This window comes from Calidris pugnax, unplaced genomic scaffold (genome assembly GCF_001431845.1).
Source record: "Calidris pugnax isolate Ruff unplaced genomic scaffold, ASM143184v1 scaffold74, whole genome shotgun sequence".
NCBI classification, from domain to species: domain Eukaryota; kingdom Metazoa; phylum Chordata; class Aves; order Charadriiformes; family Scolopacidae; genus Calidris; species Calidris pugnax.
In genome coordinates this window covers 127,142-145,174 of record NW_015090790.1, presented here as the reverse complement: position 1 = coordinate 145,174, position 18,033 = coordinate 127,142, and the positions used below count along the sequence as shown (strand labels likewise).

General features: G+C 51.4%; 1 protein-coding gene across 1 annotated transcript in view; it reads right to left on the bottom strand.

The window, feature by feature from the left end:
- Positions 1–18,033, bottom strand: part of DAAM1 (dishevelled associated activator of morphogenesis 1) — a 75,624-nt gene that overhangs the window by 6,855 nt on the left and 50,736 nt on the right. The window contains 9 exon segments of the mRNA XM_014966614.1: positions 2,026–2,133; positions 2,950–3,118; positions 3,354–3,442; positions 5,185–5,291; positions 6,083–6,167; positions 11,454–11,557; positions 12,912–12,941; positions 17,694–17,801; positions 17,916–18,033. The exon segment at positions 17,916–18,033 is cut by the window's right edge and continues 9 nt beyond it. Of these exon segments, the coding sequence (XP_014822100.1) occupies positions 2,026–2,133; positions 2,950–3,118; positions 3,354–3,442; positions 5,185–5,291; positions 6,083–6,167; positions 11,454–11,557; positions 12,912–12,941; positions 17,694–17,801; positions 17,916–18,033 (918 nt within the window).

The window sequence follows — 18,033 nt, the reverse complement described above, 5'->3', positions numbered from 1 at the left end:
CAACTCAACTGTGCTTTTCCACTGAAAAGACCCCGGTGCTGCACACATTGTCACCTGTGTGCAGACCAGCATGTTTTGAGCAGTAAATTGGGCTGACAGCCTCTGAGCTAGGACAGCCACCGAGCTAGGACAGCCACCCATCTCAAAGTAGCTGCAGTTGCTTGTTTTGAAGCAAAGTGCTTTTCAGTATTTTTAATCGAGGGGACAAGCAAGCTCAGCAGTCTCCAGACCTCTCCAAGCAAAATAAGAGCTCAGGAGAGAGTTTCGTCGGGATTTCTCTTCCCCTCTTGAGGGCAAGCAGAAGATAGGCTTGCTGTCCCACCATGCAACGGACAGTGTTTCAGGGAACTACAGTTATGTGTATGTCATGCAAAGTGTCATTCTGAGCAGCAAGGCTTTCATAAAGAGAGCGAGCCCAAAAATAGAGAAATAAAAATAAATTATCACATCTGGCACTAACTGTGTTTATACAGGGCTCAAGCCCCTGATGAGTGAAGTTCAAGTGCTTACAGGTTTCTACCACTACATCTGCGTGGAAGCTTTCTCACAAAGACTCGATGATCACAGTCTTGATGTCTTTCCAGGAGTGTCTGTTCTAGGGTTAGGGTCCCTGGAAACGCTGATGTCGGGTCATGGAGCAAGCGTTCCTGGCAGGTTTAGTCTGGGAAAATGCAGTTTTGGGAGCCCTGTGCTCCAGCAGTTCATTACCAGCAGTGGGATTGACAGAGGCGGCAATTTTGCTTCACAGCTGCAGGGCTAAGGGGAATTTAGGGTTTTCTAGAGCTTTAGAAACTTTTTTCTTTCACTCTAGATTGGACCAAGCCCAAATATTACATATGGTGTCGAGTTTAGAGAAAAATGATAAAGTTTAGGGGAGGGGGGGGAAATCTTCTGCGCAGACGCTTTCTTTCCCAGGGATGTATCTGTGCAGCAGCTGCAGACACACCAGCATGAGAAAGTGGGAGCCGGCGCTGCCGAGGGAGCGTGCCCTGCTCAGCTGTGCTCTCAGCCACTGCCTGCGAGCGCAGCAGCCCAACACCCCTCCTCACATGCCAGGATTTGTCCTGTCGCTTTGTTTAATCCATATGGTCGACAATTACTTTACATTTTAAGTGTGAGGATGCTTGCTTTGCACATCACAGACCTTCTGTCGAGAAGCCGCTATCACTACGAGAGGACTTTGAAACTTGAAAGACCCTCGAGCCCTGTAAACTCCTTGTGTATTTGCCATCCCTTCTGCAAGAAGGTGCAGTTTCAGACCCTTTTCACGTCCACAGCTAAAGCAGTGCATGCTGACTGCAGAACTGCTGCTCAGGTCCCCGAAGCAGTGAAGCCCATAAACTCATACCGAACTTTAAAACGAAAACAGAGGCTCAATCATTTCAGGGGGACTTCAGTGCCTACTCGAGGGCTTTGCAGAGCAACAGCAGATTGCTCCTGTACTTAAAAGTCCAGTGTGTGTCTAAGGGCTTTGCTGAACGAGGGACTCCACTGGCAAGAAGACAGCAGCAGCCTGCTCCGAACAGGTCACAGGGAGACAGGCAGGTTGCTAAAAGGTTGTTGCAAATACCAGAAGCTCCATCTCGGCGGGGAAACGGGGGCCAGGCAGGACCTGGAGGCAGGGGAGCCCCTCGCACCGCTGCCTGGTCCTGCCCATGCTGCAGGCAAAGCCTCCCCACCACACACATACAAACAGCTGCCCTTTATCTGCAGCCGCACCGCAACCACTTCCTCCCAGATTACTTAACGTACCATTAGAAATTAATTAAATGCTTCTGTGGTGAGATAACAACAGGAAACGGCTGGCTCCAAGCAGCTCCCCTCCCTCACAGTCGGAGGCTCACAGCCCTTTATTGCAAGGGCTGAGATTTAAAGCCACCAGGTGATGTTTGTGCCCGTCTCTTGGGCTGCTCTCGGGAGCCTGGTGGTTGGGATCTGCCCAGGAGGGCGACAGGGAAAGGCAGGCTGAAGTGAGGGGAAAAGGGCTCCTGGCTCTCCCTATGTGCCACCTAAATCTCTGCTTACTTGACTTTGGCTGCCTGGGGGATGTCTCGCAGCTCCTCGTGCAGGTGGAGGACTTTGGGATATTTCTTTTCAACGACAGTGATGAGATAGTGCAGAAGAGTGATGTTCCTAGGAGAGAGGAGCGGTGAGGTCAGCATGGCGGCACCACGGGGAGCCGAGAGCTCAGGGGAAAACACTGTTTTCACCAGTGTTCTCACAACACAATCCTGGTAATAAACTAGTAACACCCAACCCTGGTGATAAACTATTTTGGGATTTCTGCAAGGATCCTGCTTGCTGCCTGTCTGGGGGACATGGGATGGGTCTGTCCCCTGCATAGCCACATTGCAGAGCAGCCTGGTCCTGCAAGCAAGGGCCCTTCACAGGAGAGACCCAGGAGAGGTGATGTGACATTACTGCTCCCATCCTCCCATCCATCTTTACTGATGGATGACACCAGGCAGGTCTGAGACCTGACCCAGCTCCTCTCACTCTACGCATGGAGCTCAGTGAGGGGAGAGCAAACAAGGTGATGGCTGCGGCAGCTTGGGGAGGCTGCAGAGGGGCTTCCAGTGGAGAGGACCCCTGGGACCTAGACACTTCTCCAGCCACTGCATCACGGCATGACAGCTCTTGGTTTCTTAAAACGGGAGGAAAAAGCATTTGGAGGATGATACTCCTAATCAGCTTTGGCTGCTGTTTAGCCAGCCCAGGAAGGAAAGCCCCCATCAATCCCCATGCTGATCTGCAGCTCAGCTTCCCTGGAAATCTGTCCCGCTCAAAAAATGGACACTTGCATCATTCGATGTGCCAGATGGGGAAGCAGGAGGGAGGGGACAGCTCCCATCTACCCATGTCCCAGAGGCGACACCAATAGCCCCTTCATTGCCCCAACATCCCTGGGGCCCACGGACGCTACTGAGGAGGAGCGCAGGGGCTGCTCACTTGTCAATGCTGGACTTGGTATCTGCGATCTTGTTGAGGCTGGAGATCTTAAACCCGAAGGCGTTGCCCCTCTGGCCCTTGTTCATGTAGTTCCCGAAGGCCAGGACCACCTCCAGCAGCTGCTGGAGGCTGCTGCTCTGCAGCACCGCCTTGGAGCCAGCGCGGATGGCTGAAAGCAGAGAGCAGTGGGACATTACCCCCTGCCACGGCAGCACACCGGTCCCCTCTTCTTGCAGCAACCCCTTCAGCGTCCCCATTGCCAAAGAGTGACCATCAGCTCCCTCCCTTCCCCTGTGACACCACAACCTCCATGCCGACCGGGCTTGCCCTGGCACGGAGGGATGCTCTTCCTGAGAGCGCTCCCCGTGCCGACACAGAGCCCCTCAGCAGGTCAGGTCACTTGCCTTCAACCTTGGGTTTGACTTCTGCAACTCTCTCTGCAAATTTCTTCTTGAAGTAGAGGGACTGCAGCCTTTGCTGATAATGGTTTATCCTGGAAAAAGAAAGAGGTGCAGGTTGAGCTTTGCTGGCTCCAGGCAGAGCCCGGTGGCTCTGCTGCTCGCAGCTGTGCTCACAGAGCACGCTTGAGCCACAGTGATTCAAAAATAATGACTGCCTTTCTCCCTGAAACTATGCTGGGATGAGAATAAGGACAACTGAAGCTGCAGCTGTCCTGGGGTGGATCCAGGTGGGCTCTTTAGCATGTGCTCAAGGCTATCCTTAACTCAGAAGGTTTTCAACAAGTGCATTTTTACACCCTATTGCTATAAACAAACAATTCTTTTACAACTACTCCTTCGCACAGATGCTGATGAGGTCTGGGCTTCCAATGGCTTTGTGACGAACTGTGGCTGGAGACAGGCACACCAACCACCGGCACTAACAAAACTGGACCTTCAGATCCTCAAAACAATGGTCTGGGCTGGAAAGCCACCAACACAGCCCGTTCCTGGCCAAGTTAGGGACAGCTCTGCTCATGTCAATTGTATTTAGGCTAAACAAGATCTCACTTGTAGGCAAATGACACTCTGATTTGAGCGATTTGGACCAAGGACCCATGGGAGACATGCTCACAGACAAGGCCATGGGTTATGCTGTTACTGTACTAATCACAGGTGACAAAGACGTGACACTCGGTTACAGACCACAGGGCAAATTAAAAAGCCATGCCAGAAATCAAGGCAAATATTCACATCAGCACGTTGTGCCTTCCAAAAGATGGAGTCATGAGAGCAACACTTGGGCAAAAGACTGTGAAGAAAAAAGGTGACCTGCAATAGGAAAGCTAATTTTGAGCCTCTTCCAGCCCTGAAGGCTCAGGTCTGAACTTCACAGCTCCGTCCTGCATGTCTTTGACACTCAGCAACTACACGGTGCATCGCCCTGGTGCTCATCGGCGCGTTTCTTAGGGATGACAGGAGTGCTTCTATTTTTGATCTCCTGGTACGATCTCGGATTGTAAAACTCACTGACTTTGCAAACAAGTGACTTGCTTGAAGTTCAGCTAAGAAATTAAAAGAGCTCAATACTCAGCTGGATTTAAAGAAGGAGCTTCAAGATTTTAAATCAGCACTTCTAGAGGATGTGCACGCGAAAGATAAGGTTATTCATCCCTGAAGACTTCTAAGCATTAAATGATTGCTACCAGGAGCAGGAAGAAATGAGATTTTCTTTCTGCCTCATATATTCTCAGGAGCCCAAGGGCCATGTCATTCCTAAGGTGAGGAGTGGGACTTCCCTACAAAGCAGGGCAAAATTTACATACATCAGTCTTTAGTATTCATTAGGATACGTTTGTGTGAAGGGGAAAGGAGCATCGCTACAGCATTGTTATCACTCAAACAGCACTTCCTAGCCAGGCCATGATGCAGATGATGCAGTCAATGCGGTCTTTCACAGAGTTGTGCCAGACTGAGTTTTTCTCCCCCAAACAAGAGGGGAAACGTGTTGGGACATCCTCTGGGAAGCCAACATATGTCTCCAGAGGATCCATCTCCCCATCCCTCTCCCCGCCACTCCACCCAGATGCTGCTTGTCTGGGATGCACAACCCTGATTTTAGGAGCACAGCATCACAAGTGATCCTTATGGGTGGGAGCACTGTGCTTTGGCCAACTCATTTCTTGACATGAAAAACAGCAAGCAGGGCTTATTTCCCAACCAGGCTCCATGAAAAGAGCCGCCTACAACCAGCCCACGCAGCCACTGGCCAAAACACATCTTCTGGGCCACCAACCTGCTCATTTCGAAGAGGAAACGGTCAGCCTTGGCCATACGGTCCAGCTCGTGCTTATGCTCTTCCAGGAGGTCAATGTCACCTTTTTCAGGAACAAATTTCAGGAGCTAAACAAGGGAAAGACACACTTGTGGACATGAGGTCCATGCACAGTTTTTCAGGAGCAAAATGGCGATTTATTTGCTTGAATCTACTACCTTTTCAACATGTACAGACAGTGACCCCGAGGCATCTACGAAGTGCTATCACTGTCCCTGTGACCTTCCTTCCATTCCCCCGTCACATTAATGTCTCTTGCTTCCACCCTGCCCAAACCATTCTGCTTTTACCAACAGACGTACTATGTATTCTCCAAGAAGGTTTCAACATCAGCTCTTCCAGAGGACGTATCAGGGACTCTCATTTGCTCCAACTCTACCTATTTGCAGATGGAAATTTTGTGCCATGAATCCTCCCATGTCTCTGCTGAAAGTAAAACTACCAGCTCAGCCTTAAGGACAGGTGACTAAAATGCTTCCAGAGGGATTCCAACAGGGTGAAAAATGGGATTCCCTTTTTGAGGACCGCACAAACGCTGAGCAAACTTTCAAAAATAAACCCCACCAAGAACGAACTTCAAGCTGCAGCCACAGAATGGGCAACTGACTCAGCCTTGGGGTTCCAGGGCAGACCTGGGTACAGGCATGGCACGTGGAGGCCATGCTGCTCCCGGCACCGATGCTGTGACCGAGCTGCTGTCCTACTGCTCCAGCCCGCTTGGGTGTTTTTCCAACATGTGGTTGCTAAATAATCTGGGGCCCCAACACACTTCTCAAAGTTGCGGATTGGTCCCGAGCACCTTACACAGTGTGGTCTCAGCACGAGGAAACCATGGAGGAGCATGAGACACGTCACCCACCTGCTCCAGCATGTCTTTTGGGAGGTCCTCGTGCTCGTCCATTGTCAAAATCGCTCTTTTGATCTCATCATTCGAGAGTTTCAGCCTAGGAGATAGACAGAGGGGGAAGGAGTTATTCCCAGCCTAGTAATCAAGCAGGGTCGAGGAGCATTTCCTACACATCCCTGCAAGACGAACAGCTTAACTCCCAGCTAAAAGCAGCATCATGAATAACACTATACAGTGCGTTCCGAAGAAGGATGTGTGAGATATGTGGCAGGACTATGCTCTGCCAAGGCACAGCACGTGTTCTGCCAAGGCACAGAGCAGCCTTGCTGCAAACTGGGGGGGTCCAGACCCCCCCAGCCAATTCCCTCTCTCCACACTGCAGCTGCCGTCCCCTATTTTACAGTGTTCTATATAAGCATGGTAAGTAGTGTCCATATATTAAAATACATGTACATACATTTTAATGTAACATACATATTTTAATACATGTATTAAAATTAAATAACCTTTATACGTAACTTTTGCCTGTACCAATGCTGCTCCTGCAGCCCCAGCACCCCCAAAGGCCATGGGGCTCGTGGGGGTCACGCTCCCTGTCAGCAGCACAGCCCAGGCTGAGCTCAGGACTCAGCTCAGCGCTGCTCCTAAACCCATTGCCACGACCCCGAAGGAAAATTCGGCCAATTTCTGCTGTTTTTCTTGGATTTGAACATTGCCTTCCCCACCCCTCCCAGCTGCCTTCGGCTGGAGTCTCTCTGAAAGAGAAAGGAGTCCAAAATTTGGGGAAGCAGATGCTCAGCATCCCAGGAAACCCATCAGCTTTTTTTTTTGGGGGGGGTGGGGGGAGGGAGAGGTGAAGGGGGGTGGAAGTCAGTGGGCTTCAAACTCTTAAAAGGCTTGAAACAAGCTCCCCTCCGGGGGGAGGGAGAGGTGAAGGGGGGTGGAAGTCAGTGGGCTTCAAACTCTTAAAAGGCTTGAAACAAGCTCCCCTCCACCTTATTCTTCCTCCACAGAACAGGAACTGAGGATGGGGCAGCCATCAATCACAGGGCAGTGTGTCTGCAGCACTCTCCAGGATTGTTCCCTGCAAGGACTTTGACTGCAAAACCCACACATATTTACAGACTTCAAGTAAATATTTGTTCCTTATAAGCCCATGTTTCTTGTTCTGTGCCTGGTCCTCTCTCACCTTATGCTTGAGTGAGCTCCCAAGAGAGTGTTTGTTAAATGAGTGAGTTAAAATCCCACTTCAGCCAAGGGAGGAAGCTCAAAGGTTTTGTTGAGCAGTGCCAAGGACAATTGCTAGGGTTGCTGGACAAGGAGCAAACCCAGAACCCAGGATCCATGGAAAATGTCCCCTGCTTGTAGTGATGAGCAGCCATGTCCTGGGGACACGCTATCTGCATGAAGGCAGTGGCCAGGATGGACATGACCTTATGTGGGGTATGAAGCTGCAGGAGGACTCCTTTCACACCCAAGCAGGGACATTAGAGCCAAGATTTCAAACAAATGTCTCATCAGTCCCCGTCACAGTGAAAAGCAGACACTGGCTCAGTTTGGACATTTGGGGGGATCCCTGGGAGGCAAAAATGCTCCTGGGAGAAGGGGGGCTGGTAGGCAGCTACCTAAAAAAAGCAAAAGTGGACACCTAAAGCGCATGCTTTCCACTGTGATCATCTCCGAGAGGGCGGTGAAAGATGAGGTTGACTTTTGTAAGCTCTGCTCGTTAAAAGCAAAGTCAATAATAGAACAGATTTGGAGAAAAAAAAAAAGAACCTGAGAAAGACTTTTCTCAGGAATCTCAAAACCCATTGCCAAGAACAAGAGCTTGTCCCGGCATCGGCAGAGAGCAAGCGTGGGGTGCCAGAAGAAAAGAGCTTCTCAGACAATTTGATGGGAAAGGGGCCAGTGAAAGCTAGAAGCTTATCTGTAACCACAATAATTATCATTGTTGGCAGCAGCTGTCGAACGCGAGCCGTCTGGGAGGAATGGGGTCACAGGACTTGCTGTCACAGGGATTTAAAGCCCGCAGCCCGCCGATGCGAAGTGACAGCTCACCAACCTCACAAGTGTGGGGCTATTTTGCGTGGCTTTTGTAGAGCCCCACGGAGGACATAATAAGTGTGAAGGGGGAAAACGAATTCCACTGGCTCTTGAAAAGCCACATTCATGCGAGAAAAAATGCTCCATGCCATCTCGCCGGGGTGAGGAATCAAACAAGCCATTCACCACCAGCACATGCAGAAAGTGATGGACCAAGGGCTTGATCTGCATCTTGCAGAAAGCAGCGCTGAAAACACACACCCACACGTAGGGAACAAAACCAAGGACACGGTGGTTCACTGCAAAAGACCCAATAATGCGCTAACTTCGGCAAAGCATTCTCCAAAAAACAAGAAGAAAAAAAAAAAGCAAGTGTTAAAAATATTCTTGTGCTGCATTACAAGCTGGAGGAAAATCCAGTGATCTCACTGCACAGCAATTTCTCCCAAAGCAAGGGAAGCAGGCAAAAAAATAAATCTACAGAGAGAGATAAAGTATCTCTCTGGCTGTAATCTTTCCACGCTGCAAGCCAGACAATGCCTGGTGAGCTTACAAGCGTCTGGGCTAAATAAGGGGCTGAGCTTGCAGGTCCTTTGGCATGTGAAAGTCGGCTGGTGCCCGTGGCCACCCTGCAAGACCAGAAGAAGCCGAGACCTTTGCAAAGCTGGGACCAAAGACGTGCTGCTCGGCCTGGCTGAGGGATGGGCAACTGGAGCGGGCAGAGAGGAAAGGGTCTGCCCAAGGTCGCACAGAGTCTGTCTGGACCCCAGCCTCCTAGGGAGCGAGCAGGATGCTTGGGCTTCACCTCAGCACTGCCCTTCCTTTTAGCCACTCTGCATCAAGAGTAAATTGCCCAAAGGGCTTTTGGGGAGAGAAACTTGACTGTGGCCTCTGGCAGAAACAGGGGAAGGGGCAGATTTGCCTGCTGCTGTGGTGCAAAAAGAAATGCCCTGCCCAGCCGGCCCCTCTGCCCACACAGCCCCGGGAGAACCAGGGGGTGAACCCCAAAGCACCTCCAAAGAGCTTCGCCAGAGCCACTTGCCCCCGCAGGACCACAATGCTATGGGAAGTGCCCAGGAAAAGCTTAGAAGAGCTGTACGAGACCACCTTGCAGGGCAGGTCTGATGCCATGTTTCCCCTAGGAAATGACCCAAAGGTGAAGACAGATAGGCAGTGGCTTCCATCATGCTCTTTTTGTGGGATTAATTACTGGTGACCTGTTTCCAGCCATCGTTTTCTTGGAAGAGAAAGATTTGCTGGTCAAATGAAATTAAGACCTTCACTCAGTAAGACACGCAAGATGTAAAGCATTTGACACTGTCCTGCATGACACCAGCTCAACGTGAGCTGGCAGTGCATGCTTGCAGCCCAGAAAGCCAACTGCATCCTGGGCTGCATCAAAAGAAGCATGGCCAGCAGGCCAAGGGAGGTGATTCTACCCCTCTAGACCAGGCTGGTGAGACCCCAGCTGGAGTACTGTGTTCAGATCTGGAGTTCTCAGCACAGGAAGGACACGGACCTGTTGGAACAGGTCCAGCAGAGAGCCATGAAGATGCTCAGAGGGATGGAGCACCTCTCCTATGAGGACACGCTGAGAGAGCTGGGGTTGTTCAGCCTGGAGAAGAGAAGGCTCTGGGGAGACCTTATAGCAGCCTTCCACTACCTGAAGGGTGGAGGGATAGGACGAGGGGGAACAGTTTTAAACTGAAAGAGGGGAAATTTAGATTAGATATTAGGAAGAAATTCTTTCCTGTGAGGGTGGTGAGACACTGGAACAGGTTGTCCAGAGAAGTTGTGGCTGCCCCATCCCTGGAAGCGTTCAAGACCAGGCTGGATGGGGCTTTGAGCAACCTGGTCTGGTGGGAGGTGTCCCTGCCCATGGCAGGGGGCTTGGAACTTGATATTTAAGGTCCCTTCCAATCTGAACCATTTTATGATTCTATGCCTTTGAAGTTAAGTGCTTGAGTGGCTCCCCTTCTCACTGAGGGGGCTATTTGCCTGCTTAACGTTCAATTATACCCTTAAACCTCTGGCTGAATTACACCTAAACCCCTCTGACTGTGCTCAGCACAAGTGCCATTGCTTTAGTTGCTGCTAGCTGGCTGCCACAGACGCACTCATTTGCCTGCTGTTTTAAACTCCACTTTCATTGTCATCCTTTTTATATGGACTGCTAGGAAGCATGAAAACCTCCAGAAGCAACCCAAAGCAGAAACAGCCATAATAATGGCAATTTTACCACTGAACCCTGCGGCGCATGGCTGGCTGCACTCATCTCTGCCACTGCCTGCAGGCCAGAGGACAACCTGTAGGAGAGCTTGAAGAAGCATCAGGGGCTGCAAATTACCCACCCAGAGGGTTTTCTTTTTGGCAGGCATCAGCCTCTGCAGGCTTTCTAGGGAAGGAAACCCAGGCAAGGCACTGGCTCCATCGACCCATGGGCCGGGAAAACGGAATGTGGGAGCCGGGACCGCAAGCCCAAACAGACAGTGATGCTGCACAAAAGCTTCTGCCCTTCCAGACAGCAGAGCAAACATTTCTGAACGGAGCTATATTGCTGTTGCGCTGGGTTTTTGGTTGTTTTTTTTTTTTTTTCCTGGGTGAGTCAGAAACAAGCATTTTCTGCTGCTGTTTGGTTTTTTTGGTGGTATTTTTTCCAAGTAGCTATACTGAGGGTTGCTCCTTTCAGACCACTGCAGCTTGGCTTTTCCTTTCTCAGAAGTCAGTCTTATCGGTGGAGCTCATCTTGCCAAAAAAAGGCCCTTCTCATCCTCTTGGCAGCGAGCGAGGTGTGGGATTAAATTGCCGGCAGCGGGGCAGGGCTGAGCCTGCTTCCCCAGGGGCAAGCAGGAGGCTGTCACCCCATCCCAGCGGGGCTGGCCAGCAGCAAGAGTGGGACGTCCCCTCCCCAAAATCCTGACGTGGCACAAGAGACCTGCATGGGCAGCCAGGCCCCGGCTGAATTTGGCTGCAGCTTGCCATGCCCCACCGATACCCAATGCTCTTTTCTCCAGCCACCACCGAAGAACAAACAAAACCCAGGCTGAGGAAGAGAAAGAGGTGACACCAACCCCCTTCCCATCCCTCACAGAGGCTCACTGCTGGGTACCCTCTGGGGCTTTCCAGGGACACTGAATTGCCATGTTAATCACATTTCCCACCTCACACCACCCTGCCAGGATCGGCGTAAGCGATACCTGGGTTCAGGTGTCACTGACTCTCCTCCTGCGCTGCCTCCTGTCATTAAACTCCCCCCAGGGACAAGGAGCACCCTTCCAGCCCAGAGCAGGCTATCAAGCATCCCCCCACTCCCTGGAGGGCGAGCAGGCATTAACCATACCTGGACAGGAGGATGTTGCAATTCTGAGCTCTCCGGCCGTCTATGACCGAAAGCTCCTTGACTTTATGCCGGGAACTCAAGGTGTCATCGATAGCATCTTCCTTCTGCAAAAAAAAACACAAGGGAAAAAAAAAGCCTGGAGAAAAGCCATGGAGAAGCAAAGACACTTAGTACTCTCAGCACATAGCAGCACGATTCACAGCAGACCCCCATTAATCAGGAGCATCACCACGGGTTACTGGTAAAACCCACTGCCTGTAACTGAAAAACAGAGCTGGCTTCGAAGCCGCTGGTTAGAAACATAAATATTTTCTCAGACAGGGAAGATTTAAGAATCTGCAAACACACAGGCGCTGTTGAATAAATAAAATCGGGCTTTCTTAGCATACGTATTTGTGATACTTCATTAAATCCTCGCATGAAACATTTCATTACGGGCTGCCGCACACACTCAGCATCACTCCTGTTTTTCACCCACTCCACGCATCTGCAGTCGCCCTTCACACATCGCTCCCCCCGAGCCAGCTAACCAACAAAGGCTACCAGACCCGCAAATGCAACCTGCACCATTGGCTGCTCTTTCACTGAAATTCTCCCCAAATTAGGGCTTTGAAAGCAGGAATGGGTGTGGCACAAGCACGTACATCTCCATTTAAGCAGTTTAAATACGCTACCTTCAAATGGGTAACAACATACCAAACTGCCGTGCCGGACAAATGGGCAGGTCCACATAACAGCAATTTTGCAGGGTGGCCCAAAGGGTTCATGTTGCCCCCGGTTTTAATTTACCCTATCACATTTCAGTAAGGCTAAATGATGAAAAGCCAGCTATTCAATCCTTCTGGAAGGAACACAACCCGGAGCTGCAAGGTCCTACATGCTGCAGATCTGCACTCAACGTCTATGAGTGCTGGAGAGCTGGAACACAGCCATGGCATGGGCTGAGAGTGAGAACAGAAGTTCCCATTTTTCACTTTTTTTCTCATTTGAAATTAAAAAAAAAACAAACAGCTATGAGAAGCGAGATGCTGCCAGGTGGCCAGGTGGCATAGGCAGTGGCAGGTGAAGGAAAGGGATCACCAAGTCACCTACCACCAGCTGCCCCTCTCGTCTGTCTTGCCTGCTCTGACTGCAACGAAACAGAGAGCTTCAACCTGCAGGCATCAGCTTATTTATTCCCATCTTTTGAAAAGCAAAAACGCCCAGTGGTAGGAACTTCTCTGTGTTAAGTCGCATCAGAAAATTCAACCCCTGGACACAGAGGTTGCCTTCAAAGTCCAGCTAGACAGCAGAGAGGGCAGCTTTTGTACTTACCAGCCCCCCGGGCATCCTCTCTGATTTAACCCCCCCCTTTACCACCTGTTAACCCCCTGCAGCGCCACGTGTGTCCCCCCCATCCCCAGCCCCATGCTGCACTCGCTGCTCGCAGGCACCCGGCTCCTGAGGATGCTCTCTTACCTGTCTGGAGTTACCATTCACAAAGAAGTCCTACGGCCATAGCAGAAGCATGGAAAAAGGCAGTAAAAACACATGCAGTTCAGTCATCTCAGCAAAACCAAAAGGATTTGAAGCACAGACAAGGGGAAGGTGCAACCTGGGGGCTTGGCAGCACAGGGAAGCACTCGGGGTCTGCCAGTGCTGAAACTGGGGGAGATGCACATGAAAATGTGGTGAGGATTGAAGGACATGCAGAAACCCCTGGTTTGGGCTGGCAGGAAAGGGAGCTCCAGGAATGGATCGGGTCAAGGTGCTGCTGTGCAAGGAGGTGAGGAGGGGACATGGGACGAGGTGGAAGGATGCTGGCCAAGTCCTGCTGCTGCTCTGCACAAGAGTTGGCCAGTGCTGGCCCAAGGGCAAAGCACCGCTCAGCCTGCCATGCCAGGGAAGAAAATTGCTAGTTTTTGTCAATCCGAGAGACTGAAACACCAAATGTGGCTGCCAGGAAAAACAGGGCTTTCAAGTGGAAATAATGAGAGGCTCATCCTGGAGCAAATCTGGATGCAGCAAAACTTTACCATTTGCCATGGCAACATGTTTCCCCTTGAATTCTCCTCTGATGGGGACAACCCCCCTTCTCCATGGCTTGGCAGCCTGGCCAAATGCCACCCCGACTCCCCAGGGGCACCACGCTCCTCCAAAAACCTGGTTATCCTGTGGCATTTCACCCCTCTAGGCTGGAAGCATGTGCAGCAAAGTCAGCGCCACACACGTGTGTTCCCTCCTCGTGCCCTGGGCTACGTCTTATTCTTTTCATGTGCTTGGCTCCAGAGACCACCCAGCACCTCTGTGATGGGGAGGGGGGTTTCAAAGGTGCAAAAATGGTTTGTTTTGTTCTTTTTTTTTTAAATAGAAGGCAGGCAGTGAGCAGAGGAGACAGGTGGGTCTAAATGCACTTCCCTCCAGCCTCTCTGTGCTGAAGCGGCTGATGGCCCACACACCTGATTGGAGTCACTCGTCCCCAAACACAGCCCCATCCCTGCTGCCTTTTTAAAGGAAACCTTGCCTACGCAAGGTTGCTGGGACTGGATCAGCCCTGGACCCACATATGGCTCTGGGAAGGAAGATGGGAAAGGGCTCCCCTAGATACCACCAAACGCTCAGGGCTGGGGGACCAGCACCCACTGGGGGCATGGGCCTATTGCAAGCCCCATGGCTAAAAACCAGTGCATCAGGCTTTCCTTGAGCCCACAGAAACACTGCGGACAAGAAGCAGAACAAGACGTGCCAAGAGGCAAAGAAACATCAGCCAAGACAAGGAGCAACCAACCCTTTCTTCAGCAGAGGGATGGGTGCCCATGGGGTGCGGTTATGGGCACCCCAGTGTGGTGCTGCCCAAGTGGTTCCTTGATGCAGCATTGCACCCATCTGGATGGAAACGTGTGTTGAAGAGCTGCCACAACCATGCCCAGGAGCAGAGCTCCAGCAATGCAACCATACCAGGGGCTTTGCAAAGCAAGGGAGACCTGCAGGCCCTGAATAAGGACACCCAAGCTGCCACCGCTGTGCTTCAGGCAGGTTAGATGAAGAACTGTGCGATTTAGCTGGATGTGAGGCTGTTGCAAAGGCAGAACGTAACTCTGTGGTTCAGTTGAGGTTGAGGACTGGTGTTTCATAAAGCAACCTTTTCCCAGCAGGCTCTTTTGTGGGACAGGCACAAAGCACACCCACAAGCTGCAATCAGTATCTTCTTGTTTGTTTAACTGGTCCTTAATTAGGAAGTCCTCCTTCTCTCCTGATGCTCGGAACCCGCCCCACAATGTCCAGACCTGCTCCATGCTGCTGGAGAGGAGAAGGATGCAGTGGTCCTTCTGCAGTCTCCTGCTCCAAGAGAGGGAGGGCTCCTCAGGCATTAAGATAGAGAAAAGACTCATTACAAAAACCTTCCCTCTCTGCCTCAAACCAGTCTCATCCTTGCCCCTTTCCCTCGCAAAAACCGTGATCCAGCCTCTGCTGCAGGGTGGTGGTGTAAGGAGGAGTAGCTTTAAATCTGCTGTCACCATCCCCACAAACATTCCCCAGCCCTGTTGCCCCTGGCCCCTGCGAAGGTCACTCTTGCTTGCACGGAGAAGCTGGAGGCTTTTCTTCTTTCACCCTTTTTTGGGAGATGAATTCTTTCCCAGCTCACTGCTAAGCCCCTGGTTCATCAACACATATTTTTTCCACTTGGCCCTGGCTCTTTTATGTCACTCACCACTGCAGGACCTGCCAGGATTGCTCTGGCCATGGCTCTGCCACTTATCAGCATCACTCTCAGCCTCTTCCCCTTGTAGGCTCACAAAACATCTCGGATGGAGGTGCAGCCCCCCGTGTAGCACACATAGGCCCTGGTGGCCCTAGGCTTGCTTTTCTCCATCACTGCATGCATGTCCTCAAGCAGCTACCCCGAGTCCTGCCAGGTTTTCATGCTGCAGCCCGAAACGCAGAGCTCCTGCAGCTTTTTCTGTTATACCTAGCAAGAGTGGTAAACACTGGTATCCAGACACAGCTGCAGGCCTGAGCTCTCTGTCAGGGATGGGGACATCTGCAGAGCTTCAGCGGGGAGGACGGGCGGAGAAAAGGGCTCTCCTGACAGCACCGGGGAGGGATGCTCTGAGACTGAGCCCCAGGAATCCCAGAGGGCTCCTGTCCTCCCTGCATGGAAGAGCCTTTCCTGAGAGCTGTGGAGCTCACTTTATAGCCTGCATTTACATCCCAGCCTGTGACGCAGGGAAAGCATTTAAAGAGATGCTTTAAATTAAGTACATCGTTAACTCTTGGGTCTGTGCACGACTTAAAGATTCCCAGGTACTATGGGAATAAAACCAGCCAAATCCCATCAACAGCAGCCCCACAACAGGCACTTGGAGGAGGCTCAGAGAGGTCTCTGCACCATGCACACGTCTGTCTGCTGTCCCCAGACCCTGCTGGAATCACCTGGCCAGGCGGTTTCGGAGCCCTGGTTTGCTGGGGCATGGGCAGATGAGCAGCCCCTGATACCCCAGGTCCTCTCAATAGCGCGTCTCAGGACAAGTGAGAGGTACAATCAGTGAGCAAGTGATTCTCAGCCAAGAGCTCAAGATGGATAGCAAGGAGGAGAAACCCCTGCTCCTCCCCTGCTTGCTCAGGACAGAAAACAACTTTTGCTAGAGCTCAAAAACACTGCGAGTTACGAAGGCATAGTTCATTGTTCTGACCCGCAGGGACAAGCCATATGCATGGAGCTCCCCCGGACCCCCACCATGTGCAAAGCACCCCGTGCTATACAGGTGTGATCTCAAGGAGCGCATCTAACCCCACCTTCTCCTGCATGCAGGGCAGCTGTCTGCAGTCCTGCTGCCAGGGATGCTGGGGCACACAGACAGGCACCCTCTCCCCACACTGGGACTCCAAGTGGGGGTACCCTGGGGACAATCACATGCCCTCAGATCCAGACGTGTACCATCACTGAACTTACACAAAATGGTGCTACCACAGAGCCTGGGTGAGCCACAAGGAACTTGTGCATCACACTCCCAAGGGTGGCTTTGGCAGTATCTCATGGATTTCACCTCTTCTTTCCCAATTCCCCTTCCAGACAGTCTCACAGCATCTTCTGCCAGTCCCACCCCAGTCCCTGGCTCCCACATTTAGCTCCCTTTTGGTTCTCATCCCATCTAGCTCTCCTTGCAGCATCTCTCCCTTCTTGCTGGTTCTAAACCTAACCAGCCGCTTCACCCTGCAGAACCTCAGCCAAACCAAATTATTTTTAAATTCCTGCCTGGCAATAATCCGCAACACACCAGGTGATCCATGGACTCGGGCAGGCAAGCTGGAGGGCAAACCATCCCACTGACACACCAGGTTTCTATTCTTGCTTCCCTTCCACTTCCATCTCATCTTCAGATGTGCCTCTCAGTAGGCACGAGTCAAGCTCCAGAAATGCTGGGGCAAAGAGCCAGCACCGTGGTCATCTATTCCCAAAACACACTGGGGCAGCACGTACCTCTGGTGGGTTACTCTTGATATTTGCCCTGCTCTAATCTACCCTGATCTTTCCCTCGATTAGCCTCTGGAAGAGATTAAACACCCACGTTGGCTAAGGAGCTTATGTGTCAGATCCACTCCTTCCCAGCACTGTCCCTCCACCTGAGCCTGGCAAGAGCAGAACAAGCTGTTCCCTCCTCCCAGCAACGTCGCCCGACGTTCAGCAGGTGAACACAACTTTTTCAGCCTCTCTCCTTGCTTTTTCTCCCGCCTTCTTGAAAAACTCATTGCATTCGCACATCGTGGTCCTGCCCAGGGTAAAATAAGCGTCTAATTTTCTTTGTGTGCTTAGATGCCTTCCAAACTGGGGCCATATTGCTTCAGCAGGAGATTAAAAAGCAGAGACTTTTGCCTGCAGTGTCATTATTTTGGTTTGGGATTTGCTTTTTTGTTCAAAGCTCACATTTTGCTCTGGGCTCACTACAAAAATAAAAGAGATCCACCCATGGTAGATGTGGACAAAACTTAGTCCTTCTTGGCCACAGAGGGATAGAAATTTTCCACCCAATATGGAGACATGAAGCAGTTGCTGTTAAGAGCGATCCAAAAATATTACCCAACCTTGGTCACGTCTCGGGTCTATTTTCATACATTCCCTGTCTTTTTTAGGGGTGGCAAACATGGTGTTGGTATGAAATAATGATGGGAGACAAGTTCTGAGACCACAAGAGAAACTGCATGATCTTGTAACGGTGGTGCCTTGCCCAGATCTTGTGCACATCCTGGGCCAGCCGTTACCTGCTGTCTTTGGTAGGCGGAGAACGTCCTTTCCAAGTCTTCGAGGTCCAGGATTTTGAACACTTTTGTGTCATCTATGTCAGTCCACACGGTGCCTGCCAACTTGTTCTGTAAGACAGCGGGATGATTGCAGGTTGGGGGTCCCCTGCCCACCTGCCCTTGGGGCAGGGGGTGGCCATCAGGCACCTCCGGTTTCACTGCCCGAATTATTGCTCAGCTTACCTCTGGCAGCTTGGACCAGTTAAAGGACTTGAGGGCGTTCTTCGGCTGTGGGATGCTCTTCTTCTTGAGGGCGAAGCCCAGAGGTGCTCCAGGGGGAGGCATCACCCCATCCAGGGGT